This window comes from Toxotes jaculatrix, chromosome 15, assembly GCF_017976425.1.
Source record: "Toxotes jaculatrix isolate fToxJac2 chromosome 15, fToxJac2.pri, whole genome shotgun sequence".
NCBI lineage: Eukaryota > Metazoa > Chordata > Actinopteri > Toxotidae > Toxotes > Toxotes jaculatrix.
In genome coordinates this window covers 9,339,261-9,352,168 of record NC_054408.1, presented here as the reverse complement: position 1 = coordinate 9,352,168, position 12,908 = coordinate 9,339,261, and the positions used below count along the sequence as shown (strand labels likewise).

Here is a 12,908-nt window from a genome sequence, read left to right as displayed (position 1 = left end):
TCAGTTTTTTTTTTTTTACCTCCAAAAGTCATAAAAAATGTCATAGTATAGTAAGGCGTTTTTTTCGGGCAAAAAAAGTCAAAAAAATTTTTTACCTCCAAAAGTCATAAAAAACGTCATAGTATAGTAAGGCGTTTTTTTTGGACAAAAAAAGTCAAAAAATTTTTTGACCTCAAAATGTCATAAAAAACGTCATAGTATAGTAAGGCGTTTTTTTCGGGCAAAAAAAGTCAATTTTTTTTTTTACCTCCAAAAATCATAAAAAACGTCATAGTATAGTAAGGCGTTTTTTTCGGGCAAAAAAAGTCAAACTTTTTTTCGACCTCAAAATGTCATAAAAAACGTCATAGTATAGTAAGGCGTTGTTTTCGGGCAAAAAAAGTCAAAAAAATTTTTTACCTCCAAAAGTCATAAAAAACGTCATAGTATAGTAAGGCGTTTTTTTCAGGCAAAAAAAGTCAAATTTTTTTTTACCTCCAAAAGTCATAAAAAACGTCATAGTATAGTAAGGCGTTTTTTTCGGGCAAAAAAAGTCAAAAAAATTTTTTACCTCCAAAAGTCATAAAAAAGTCATAGTATAGTAAGGCGTTTTTTTCGGGCAAAAAAAGTCAAAATTTTTTTCGACCTCAAAATGTCATAAAAAACGTCATAGTATAGTAAGGCGTTTTTTTCGGGCAAAAAAAGTCAAAGATTTTTTTTACCTCCAAAAGTCATAAAAAACGTCATAGTATAGTAAGGCGTTTTTTTCGGGCAAAAAAAGTCAAAAAAATTTTTTACCTCCAAAGGTCATAAAAAACGTCATAGTATAGTAAGGCATTTTTTTCGGGCAAAAAAAGTCAAAATTTTTTTCGACCTCAAAATGTCATAAAAAACGTCATAGTATAGTAAGGCGTTTTTTTCGGGCAAAAAAAGTCAAAAAATTTTTCGACCTCAAAATGTCATAAAAAACATCATAGTATAGTAAGGCGTTTTTTTCGGGCAAAAAAAGTCAAAAATTTTTTTTACCTCCAAAAGTCATAAAAAACGTCATAGTATAGTAAGGCGTCAAAATCGGACAAAAAAAGTCAAAAAAATTTTTTACCTCCAAATGTCATAAAAAAACGTCATAGTATAGTAAGGCGTTTTTTTCGGGCAAAAAAAGTCAAAAAATTTTTTGACCTCAAAATGTCATAAAAAACGTCATAGTATAGTAAGGCGTTTTTTTCGGGCAAAAAAAGTCAAAATTTTTTTTTTACCTCAAAAAGTCATAAAAAACGTCATAGTATAGTAAGGCGTTTTTTTCGGGCAAAAAAAGTCAAAGATTTTTTTTACCTCCAAAAGTCATAAAAAACGTCATAGTATAGTAAGGCGTTGTTTTCGGGCAAAAAAAGTCAAAAAATTTTTTTTACCTCCAAAAGTCATAAAAAACATCATAGTATAGTAAGGCGTTTTTTTCAGGCAAAAAAAGTCAATTTTTTTTTTTACCTCCAAAAGTCATAAAAAACGTCATAGTATAGTAAGGCGTTTTTTTCGGGCAAAAAAAGTCAAAAAAAATTTTTACCTCCAAAAGTCATAAAAAACGTCATAGTATAGTAAGGCGTTTTTTTTGGACAAAAAAAGTCAAAAAATTTTTTGACCTCCAAAAGTCATAAAAAACGTCATAGTATAGTAAGGCGTTTTTTTCGGGCAAAAAAAGTCAAAAAAATTTTTTACCTCCAAAGGTCATAAAAAACGTCATAGTATAGTAAGGCATTTTTTTCGGGCAAAAAAAGTCAAAATTTTTTTCGACCTCAAAATGTCATAAAAAACGTCATAGTATAGTAAGGCGTTTTTTTCGGGCAAAAAAAGTCAAAAATTTTTTCGACCTCAAAATGTCATAAAAAACATCATAGTATAGTAAGGCGTTTTTTTCGGGCAAAAAAAGTCAAAAAATTTTTTTACCTCCAAAAGTCATAAAAAACGTCATAGTATAGTAAGGCGTCAAAATCGGACAAAAAAAGTCAAAAAAAATTTTTACCTCCAAATGTCATAAAAAAACGTCATAGTATAGTAAGGCGTTTTTTTCGGACAAAAAAAGTCAAAAAATTTTTTGACCTCAAAATGTCATAAAAAACGTCATAGTATAGTAAGGCGTTTTTTTCGGGCAAAAAAAGTCAAAATTTTTTTTTTACCTCAAAAAGTCATAAAAAACGTCATAGTATAGTAAGGCGTTTTTTTCGGGCAAAAAAAGTCAAAATTTTTTTCGACCTCAAAATGTCATAAAAAACGTCATAGTATAGTAAGGCGTTTTTTTCGGGCAAAAAAAGTCAAAAATTTTTTCGACCTCAAAATGTCATAAAAAACATCATAGTATAGTAAGGCGTTTTTTTCGGGCAAAAAAAGTCAAAAAATTTTTTTACCTCCAAAAGTCATAAAAAACGTCATAGTATAGTAAGGCGTCAAAATCGGACAAAAAAAGTCAAAAAAAATTTTTACCTCCAAATGTCATAAAAAAACGTCATAGTATAGTAAGGCGTTTTTTTCGGACAAAAAAAGTCAAAAAAATTTTTGACCTCAAAATGTCATAAAAAACGTCATAGTATAGTAAGGCGTTTTTTTCGGGCAAAAAAAGTCAAAAAATTTTTTTTACCTCAAAAAGTCATAAAAAACGTCATAGTATAGTAAGGCGTTTTTTTCGGGCAAAAAAAGTCAAACTTTTTTTCGACCTCAAAATGTCATAAAAAACGTCATAGTATAGTAAGGCGTTGTTTTCGGGTAAAAAAAGTCAAAAAAATTTTTTACCTCCAAAAGTCATAAAAAACGTCATAGTATAGTAAGGCGTTTTTTTCGGGCAAAAAAAGTCAATTTTTTTTTTTACCTCCAAAAGTCATAAAAAACGTCATAGTATAGTAAGGCGTTTTTTTCGGGCAAAAAAAGTCAAAAAAATTTTTTACCTCCAAAAGTCATAAAAAACGTCATAGTATAGTAAGGCGTTTTTTTCGGGCAAAAAAAGTCAAAAATTTTTTTTCGACCTCAAAATGTCATAAAAAACGTCATAGTATAGTAAGGCGTTTTTTTCGGGCAAAAAAAGTCAAAGATTTTTTTTACCTCCAAAAGTCATAAAAAACGTCATAGTATAGTAAGGCGTTTTTTTCGGGCAAAAAAAGTCAAAAAATTTTTTTACCTCCAAAGGTCATAAAAAACGTCATAGTATAGTAAGGCGTTTTTTTCGGGCAAAAAAAGTCAAAATTTTTTTCGACCTCAAAATGTCATAAAAAACGTCATAGTATAGTAAGGCGTTTTTTTCGGGCAAAAAAAGTCAAAAATTTTTTCGACCTCAAAATGTCATAAAAAACATCATAGTATAGTAAGGCGTTTTTTTCGGGCAAAAAAAGTCAAAAAATTTTTTTACCTCCAAAAGTCATAAAAAACGTCATAGTATAGTAAGGCGTCAAAATCGGACAAAAAAAGTCAAAAAAAATTTTTACCTCCAAATGTCATAAAAAAACGTCATAGTATAGTAAGGCGTTTTTTTCAGGCAAAAAAAGTCAATTTTTTTTTTACCTCCAAAAGTCATAAAAAACGTCATAGTATAGTAAGGCGTTTTTTTCAGGCAAAAAAAGTCAAAATTTTTTTCGACCTCAAAATGTCATAAAAAACGTCATAGTATAGTAAGGCGTTTTTTTCGGGCAAAAAAAGTCAAAAAAATTTTTTACCTCAAAATGTCATAAAAAACGTCATAGTATAGTAAGGCGTTTTTTTCGGGCAAAAAAAGTCAAAAAAATTTTTTACCTCAAAATGTCATAAAAAACGTCATAGTATAGTAAGGCGTTTTTTTCGGGCAAAAAAAGTCAAAATTTTTTTCGACCTCAAAATGTCATAAAAAACGTCATAGTATAGTAAGGCGTTGTTTTCGGGCAAAAAAAGTCAAAAAAATTTTTTTACCTCCAAAAGTCATAAAAAACGTCATAGTATAGTAAGGCGTTTTTTTCAGGCAAAAAAAGTCAATTTTTTTTTTACCTCCAAAAGTCATAAAAAACGTCATAGTATAGTAAGGCGTTTTTTTCGGGCAAAAAAAGTCAAAAAAATTTTTTACCTCCAAAAGTCATAAAAAACGTCATAGTATAGTAAGGCGTTTTTTTTCGGGCAAAAAAAGTCAAAAATTTTTTCGACCTCAAAATGTCATAAAAAATGTCATAGTATAGTAAGGCGTTTTTTACCTCAAAAAGTCATAAAAAACGTCATAGTATAGTAAGGCGTTTTTTTCGGGCAAAAAAAGTCAATTTTTTTTTTACCTCCAAAAGTCATAAAAAACGTCATAGTATAGTAAGGCGTTTTTTTCGGGCAAAAAAAGTCAAAATTTTTTTTTACCTCAAAAAGTCATAAAAAACGTCATAGTATAGTAAGGCGTTTTTTTCGGGCAAAAAAAGTCCATTTTTTTTTTTACCTCCAAAAGTCATAAAAAACGTCATAGTATAGTAAGGCGTTTTTTTCGGGAAAAAAAAGTCAAACTTTTTTTCGACCTCAAAATGTCATAAAAAACGTCATAGTATAGTAAGGCGTTGTTTTCGGGCAAAAAAAGTCAAAAAAATTTTTTACCTCCAAAAGTCATAAAAAACGTCATAGTATAGTAAGGCGTTTTTTTCAGGCAAAAAAAGTCAATTTTTTTTTTTACCTCCAAAATGTCATAAAAAACGTCATAGTATAGTAAGGCGTTTTTTTCGGGCAAAAAAAGTCAAAATTTTTTTCGACCTCAAAATGTCATAAAAAACGTCATAGTATAGTAAGGCGTTTTTTTCGGGCAAAAAAAGTCAAAAATTTTTTCGACCTCAAAATGTCATAAAAAACATCATAGTATAGTAAGGCGTTTTTTTCGGGCAAAAAAAGTCAAAAAAATTTTTTACCTCCAAAAGTCATAAAAAACGTCATAGTATAGTAAGGCGTCAAAATCGGACAAAAAAAGTCAAAAAAAATTTTTACCTCCAAATGTCATAAAAAAACGTCATAGTATAGTAAGGCGTTTTTTTCGGACAAAAAAAGTCAAAAAATTTTTTGACTTCAAAATGTCATAAAAAACGTCATAGTATAGTAAGGCGTTTTTTTCGGGCAAAAAAAGTCAAAAAATTTTTTTTACCTCAAAAAGTCATAAAAAACGTCATAGTATAGTAAGGCGTTTTTTTCGGGCAAAAAAAGTCAAAGATTTTTTTTACCTCCAAAAGTCATAAAAAACGTCATAGTATAGTAAGGCGTTTTTTTCGGGCAAAAAAAGTCAAAATTTTTTTCGACCTCAAAATGTCATAAAAAACGTCATAGTATAGTAAGGCGTTTTTTTCGGGCAAAAAAAGTCAAAAAAATTTTTTACCTCAAAATGTCATAAAAAACGTCATAGTATAGTAAGGCGTTTTTTTCGGGCAAAAAAAGTCAATTTTTTTTTTTACCTCCAAAAGTCATAAAAAACATCATAGTATAGTAAGGCGTTTTTTTCAGGCAAAAAAGTCAATTTTTTTTTTACCTCCAAAAGTCATAAAAAACGTCATAGTATAGTAAGGCGTTTTTTTCGGGCAAAAAAAGTCCAAAAATTTTTTTACCTCCAAAAGTCATAAAAAACGTCATAGTATAGTAAGGCGTTTTTTTCGGGCAAAAAAAGTCAAAGATTTTTTTTACCTCCAAAAGTCATAAAAAACGTCATAGTATAGTAAGGCGTTTTTTTCGGGCAAAAAAAGTCAAAATTTTTTTCGACCTCAAAATGTCATAAAAAACGTCATAGTATAGTAAGGCGTTTTTTTCGGGCAAAAAAAGTCAAAAAAATTTTTTACCTCCAAAAGTCATAAAAAATGTCATAGTATAGTAAGGCGTTTTTTTCGGGCAAAAAAAGTCAATTTTTTTTTTTACCTCCAAAAGTCATAAAAAACATCATAGTATAGTAAGGCGTTTTTTTCAGGCAAAAAAGTCAATTTTTTTTTTACCTCCAAAAGTCATAAAAAACGTCATAGTATAGTAAGGCGTTTTTTTTCGGGCAAAAAAAGTCCAAAAATTTTTTTACCTCCAAAAGTCATAAAAAACGTCATAGTATAGTAAGGCGTTTTTTTCGGACAAAAAAAGTCAAAATTTTTTTTTACCTCAAAAAGTCATAAAAAACGTCATAGTATAGTAAGGCGTTTTTTTCGGGCAAAAAAAGTCAATTTTTTTTTTGACCTCCAAAAGTCATAAAAAAACGTCATAGTATAGTAAGGCGTTTATTTTCGGGCAAAAAAAGTCAAAAATTTTTTCGACCTCAAAATGTCATAAAAAACGTCATAGTATAGTAAGGCGTTTTTTTCGGGCAAAAAAAGTCAAAATTTTTTCGACCTCAAAATGTCATAAAAAACGTCATAGTATAGTAAGGCGTTGTTTTCGGGCAAAAAAAATCAAATTTTTTTTTTACCTCCAAAAGTCATAAAAAACGTCATAGTATAGTAAGGCGTTTTTTTCGGGAAAAAAAAGTCAAAAATTTTTTCGACCTCAAAATGTCATAAAAAACGTCATAGTATAGTAAGGCGTTTTTTTCGGGCAAAAAAAGTCAATTTTTTTTTTTACCTCCAAAAGTCATAAAAAACGTCATAGTATAGTAAGGCGTTTTTTTCGGGCAAAAAAAGTCAATTTTTTTTTTTACCTCCAAAAGTCATAAAAAACGTCATAGTATAGTAAGGCGTCATAATCGGACAAAAAAAGTCAAAAAAATTTTTTACCTCCAAATGTCATAAAAAACGTCATAGTATAGTTAGGCGTTTTTTTCGGACAAAAAAAGTCAAAAAAATTTTTGACCTCAAAAAGTCATAAAAAACGTCATAGTATAGTAAGGCGTTTTTTTCGGGCAAAAAAAGTCAAAATTTTTTTCGACCTCAAAATGTCATAAAAAACGTCATAGTATAGTAAGGCGTTTTCGGGCAAAAAAAGTCAAAAATTTTTTTTACCTCAAAATGTCATAAAAAACGTCATAGTATAGTAAGGCGTTTTTTTCAGGCAAAAAAAGTAAATTTTTTTTTTTACCTCCAAAAGTCATAAAAAACGTCATAGTATAGTAAGGCGTTTTTTTCGGGCAAAAAAAGTCAAATTTTTTTTTTACCTCCAAAAGTCATAAAAAACGTCATAGTATAGTAAGGCGTCAAAATCGGACAAAAAAAGTCAAAAAAATTTTTTACCTCCAAAAGTCATAAAAAACGTCATAGTATAGTAAGGCGTTTTTTTCGGACAAAAAAAGTCAAAATTTTTTTTTACCTCCAAAAGTCATAAAAAACGTCATAGTATAGTAAGGCGTTTTTTTCGGGCAAAAAAAGTCAAAAAATTTTTTGACCTCAAAATGTCATAAAAAACGTCATAGTATAGTAAGGCGTTTTTTTCGGGCAAAAAAAGTCAAAATTTTTTCGACCTCAAAATGTCATAAAAAACGTCATAGTATAGTAAGGCGTTGTTTTCGGGCAAAAAAAGTCAAATTTTTTTTTTACCTCCAAAAGTCATAAAAAACGTCATAGTATAGTAAGGCGTTTTTTTCGGGAAAAAAAAGTCAAAAATTTTTTCGACCTCAAAATGTCATAAAAAACGTCATAGTATAGTAAGGCGTTTTTTTCGGGCAAAAAAAGTCAATTTTTTTTTTTACCTCCAAAAGTCATAAAAAACGTCATAGTATAGTAAGGCGTTTTTTTCGGGCAAAAAAAGTCAATTTTTTTTTTTACCTCCAAAAGTCATAAAAAACGTCATAGTATAGTAAGGCGTTTTTTTCGGGCAAAAAAAGTCAAACTTTTTTTCGACCTCAAAATGTCATAAAAAACGTCATAGTATAGTAAGGCGTTGTTTTCGGGCAAAAAAAGTCAAAAAAATTTTTTACCTCCAAAAGTCATAAAAAACGTCATAGTATAGTAAGGCGTTTTTTTCAGGCAAAAAAAGTCAATTTTTTTTTTTACCTCCAAAAGTCATAAAAAACGTCATAGTATAGTAAGGCGTTTTTTTCGGGCAAAAAAAGTCAAAATTTTTTTCGACCTCAAAATGTCATAAAAAACGTCACAGTATAGTAAGGCGTTTTTTTCGGGCAAAAAAAGTCAAAAAAATTTTTTACCTCAAAATGTCATAAAAAACGTCATAGTATAGTAAGGCGTTTTTTTCGGGCAAAAAAAGTCAAAATTTTTTTCGACCTCAAAATGTCATAAAAAACGTCATAGTATAGTAAGGCGTTTTTTTCAGGCAAAAAAAGTCAATTTTTTTTTTTACCTCCAAAAGTCATAAAAAACATCATAGTATAGTAAGGCGTTTTTTTCGGGCAAAAAAAGTCAATTTTTTTTTTTTACCTCCAAAAGTCATAAAAAATGTCATAGTATAGTAAGGCGTTTTTTTCGGGCAAAAAAAGTCAAAAAAATTTTTTACCTCCAAAAGTCATAAAAAACGTCATAGTATAGTAAGGCGTTTTTTTCGGGCAAAAAAAGTCAAAATTTTTTTCGACCTCAAAATGTCATAAAAAACGTCATAGTATAGTAAGGCGTTTTTTTCGGGCAAAAAAAGTCAAAATTTTTTTTTACCTCCAAAAGTCATAAAAAACGTCATACTATAGTAAGGCGTTTTTTTCGGGCAAAAAAAGTCAATTTTTTTTTTTACCTCCAAAAGTCATAAAAAACGTCATAGTATAGTAAGGCGTCATAATCGGACAAAAAAAGTCAAAAAAATTTTTTACCTCCAAATGTCATAAAAAACGTCATAGTATAGTAAGGCGTCATAATCGGACAAAAAAAGTCAAAAAAATTTTTTACCTCCAAATGTCATAAAAAACGTCATAGTATAGTAAGGCGTTTTTTTCGGACAAAAAAAGTCAAAAAAATTTTTGACCTCAAAAAGTCATAAAAAACGTCATAGTATAGTAAGGCGTTTTTTTCGGGCAAAAAAAGTCAAAATTTTTTTTTACCTCAAAAAGTCATAAAAAACGTCATAGTATAGTAAGGCGTTTTTTTCGGGCAAAAAAAGTCAATTTTTTTTTTTACCTCCAAAAGTCATAAAAAACGTCATAGTATAGTAAGGCGTTTTTTTCGGGCAAAAAAAGTCAAAATTTTTTTCGACCTCAAAATGTCATAAAAAACGTCATAGTATAGTAAGGCGTTTTTTTCGGGCAAAAAAAGTCAAAAAATTTTTTTACCTCAAAATGTCATAAAAAACGTCATAGTATAGTAAGGCGTTTTTTTCGGGCAAAAAAAGTCAAAATTTTTTTCGACCTCAAAATGTCATAAAAAACGTCATAGTATAGTAAGGCGTTTTCGGGCAAAAAAAGTCAAAAATTTTTTTTACCTCAAAATGTCATAAAAAACGTCATAGTATAGTAAGGCGTTTTTTTCAGGCAAAAAAAGTAAATTTTTTTTTTTACCTCCAAAAGTCATAAAAAACGTCATAGTATAGTAAGGCGTTTTTTTCGGGCAAAAAAAGTCAAATTTTTTTTTTACCTCCAAAAGTCATAAAAAACGTCATAGTATAGTAAGGCGTCAAAATCGGACAAAAAAAGTCAAAAAAATTTTTTACCTCCAAAAGTCATAAAAAACGTCATAGTATAGTAAGGCGTTTTTTTCGGACAAAAAAAGTCAAAATTTTTTTTTACCTCCAAAAGTCATAAAAAACGTCATAGTATAGTAAGGCGTTTTTTTCGGGCAAAAAAAGTCAAAAAATTTTTTTACCTCAAAATGTCATAAAAAACGTCATAGTATAGTAAGGCGTTTTTTTCGGGCAAAAAAAGTCAAAATTTTTTCGACCTCAAAATGTCATAAAAAACGTCATAGTATAGTAAGGCGTTGTTTTCGGGCAAAAAAAGTCAAATTTTTTTTTTACCTCCAAAAGTCATAAAAAACGTCATAGTATAGTAAGGCGTTTTTTTCGGGAAAAAAAAGTCAAAAATTTTTTCGACCTCAAAATGTCATAAAAAACGTCATAGTATAGTAAGGCGTTTTTTTCGGGCAAAAAAAGTCAATTTTTTTTTTTACCTCCAAAAGTCATAAAAAACGTCATAGTATAGTAAGGCGTTTTTTTCGGGCAAAAAAAGTCAATTTTTTTTTTTACCTCCAAAAGTCATAAAAAACGTCATAGTATAGTAAGGCGTTTTTTTCGGGCAAAAAAAGTCAAACTTTTTTTCGACCTCAAAATGTCATAAAAAACGTCATAGTATAGTAAGGCGTTGTTTTCGGGCAAAAAAAGTCAAAAAAATTTTTTACCTCCAAAAGTCATAAAAAACGTCATAGTATAGTAAGGCGTTTTTTTCAGGCAAAAAAAGTCAATTTTTTTTTTTACCTCCAAAAGTCATAAAAAACGTCATAGTATAGTAAGGCGTTTTTTTCGGGCAAAAAAAGTCAAAATTTTTTTCGACCTCAAAATGTCATAAAAAACGTCACAGTATAGTAAGGCGTTTTTTTCGGGCAAAAAAAGTCAAAAAATTTTTTTACCTCAAAATGTCATAAAAAACGTCATAGTATAGTAAGGCGTTTTTTTCGGGCAAAAAAAGTCAAAATTTTTTTCGACCTCAAAATGTCATAAAAAACGTCATAGTATAGTAAGGCGTTTTTTTCAGGCAAAAAAAGTCAATTTTTTTTTTTACCTCCAAAAGTCATAAAAAACGTCATAGTATAGTAAGGCGTTTTTTTCGGGCAAAAAAAGTCAATTTTTTTTTTTTACCTCCAAAAGTCATAAAAAATGTCATAGTATAGTAAGGCGTTTTTTTCGGGCAAAAAAAGTCAAAAAAATTTTTTACCTCCAAAAGTCATAAAAAACGTCATAGTATAGTAAGGCGTTTTTTTCGGGCAAAAAAAGTCAAAATTTTTTTCGACCTCAAAATGTCATAAAAAACGTCATAGTATAGTAAGGCGTTTTTTTCGGGCAAAAAAAGTCAAAATTTTTTTTTACCTCCAAAAGTCATAAAAAACGTCATACTATAGTAAGGCGTTTTTTTCGGACAAAAAAAGTCAAAAAAATTTTTTACCTCAAAATGTCATAAAAAACGTCATAGTATAGTAAGGCGTTTTTTTCGGGCAAAAAAAGTCAAAATTTTTTTCGACCTCAAAATGTCATAAAAAACGTCATAGTATAGTAAGGCGTTTTCGGGCAAAAAAAGTCAAATTTTTTTTTTACCTCCAAAAGTCTTAAAAAACGTCATAGTATAGTAAGGCGTTTTTTTCAGGGCAAAAAAAGTCAAAAATTTTTTCGACCTCAAAATGTCATAAAGAACGTCATAGTATAGTAAGGCGTTTTTTTCGGGAAAAAAAAGTCAAAATTTTTTTTTACCTCCAAAAGTCATAAAAAACGTCATACTATAGTAAGGCGTCAAAATCGGACAAAAAAAGTCAAAAAAATTTTTTACCTCCAAAAGTCATAAAAAACGTCATAGTATAGTAAGGCGTTTTTTTCGGGCATAAAAAGTCAACAATTTTTTCGACCTCAAAATGATATAAAAAACGTCATAGTATAGTAAGGCGTTTTTTTCGGACAAAAACAGTCAATTTTTTTTTTAACCTCCAAAAGTCATAAAAAACGTCATAGTATAGTAAGGCGTCAAAATCGGACAAAAAAAGTCAAATTTTTTTTTTACCTCCAAAAGTCATAAAAAACGTCATAGTATAGTAAGGCGTCAAAATCGGGCAAAAAAAGTCAAATTTTTTTTTTACCTCCAAAAGTCATTAAAAACGTCATAGTATAGTAAGGCATTTTTTTTCGGGCAAAAAAGTCAAAAAAAATTTTTACCTCCAAAAGTCATAAAAAATGTCATAGTATAGTAAGGCGTTTTTTTCGGACAAAAAAAGTCAAAATTTTTTTTTACCTCCAAAAGTCATAAAAAACATCATAGTATAGTAAGGCATTGTTTTCGGGCAAAAAAAGTCAAATTTTTTTTTTACCTCCAAAAGTCATAAAAAACGTCATAGTATAGTAAGGCGTTTTTTTCGGGAAAAAAAAGTCAAAATTTTTTTTTACCTCCAAAAGTCATAAAAAACGTCATACTATAGTAAGGCGTCAAAATCGGACAAAAAAAGTCCAAAAATTTTTTTACCTCCAAAAGTCATAAAAAACGTCATACTATAGTAAGGCGTCAAAATCGGGCAAAAAAAGTCAAAAAATTTTTTCGACCTCCAAATGTCATAAAAAACGTCATAGTATAGTAAGGCGTCAAAATCGGACAAAAAAAGTCAAAAAAATTTTTTACTTCCAAAAGTCATAAAAAACGTCATAGTATAGTAAGGCGTTTTTTTCGGGCATAAAAAGTCAACATTTTTTTCGACCTCAAAATGACATAAAAAACGTCATAGTATAGTAAGGCGTTTTTTTCGGACAAAAAAAGTCAATTTTTTTTTTAACCTCCAAAAGTCATAAAAAACGTCATAGTATAGTAAGGCGTTTTTTTCGGGCAAAAAAAGTCAAAGTTTTTTTCGACCTCCAAATGTCATAAAAAACGTCATAGTATAGTAAGGCGTCAAAATCGGCCAAAAAAAGTAAAAAAAAATTTTTGACCTCAAAATGTCATAAAAAACGTCATAGTATAGTAAAGCATCAAAATTGGCCAAAAAAGTCATACTTTAGTATGGCCTCAAAATGTCTTAAAAATGGTCATAGTTCTTCAAAATAGAAACAACTCACTCTTTAATAACTTCTTGTCAACAGGTGCAGGTGGCGGAGTGTCCTCTGGGAAAGGCAAATTCACAATGTTGAATCCGACTAATGGTGACCCAGGCCACGTCGTCGTGAATTATGTTGAGGAGTATTTGGACCTGGTCGAATCACTTCCTTTCGACTTGCAGAGGAGTGTCTCTCTCATGAAGGAAATTGATGCCAAGTATCAAGGTAAAGAAATTAGCGTAGACACTGGTCTGCAAGATAGAAAATCACATTTCACTATTCATTCACAACATACTATACTTAAAATACTTTATTTTACAGATATCTTTATTGTTGGTGTCCAGATG

General features: G+C 29.3%; 1 protein-coding gene across 1 annotated transcript in view; it reads left to right on the top strand.

The window, feature by feature from the left end:
* ing1 (inhibitor of growth family, member 1) overlaps positions 1 to 12,908 on the top strand; it is a 31,503-nt gene that overhangs the window by 15,552 nt on the left and 3,043 nt on the right. Inside the window, exon 2 of the mRNA XM_041058114.1 lies at positions 12,607 to 12,786. Coding sequence (XP_040914048.1) covers positions 12,648 to 12,786 — 139 coding nt within the window. The 5' untranslated portion in view covers positions 12,607 to 12,647. The remainder of the gene's footprint in view (positions 1 to 12,606; positions 12,787 to 12,908) is intronic.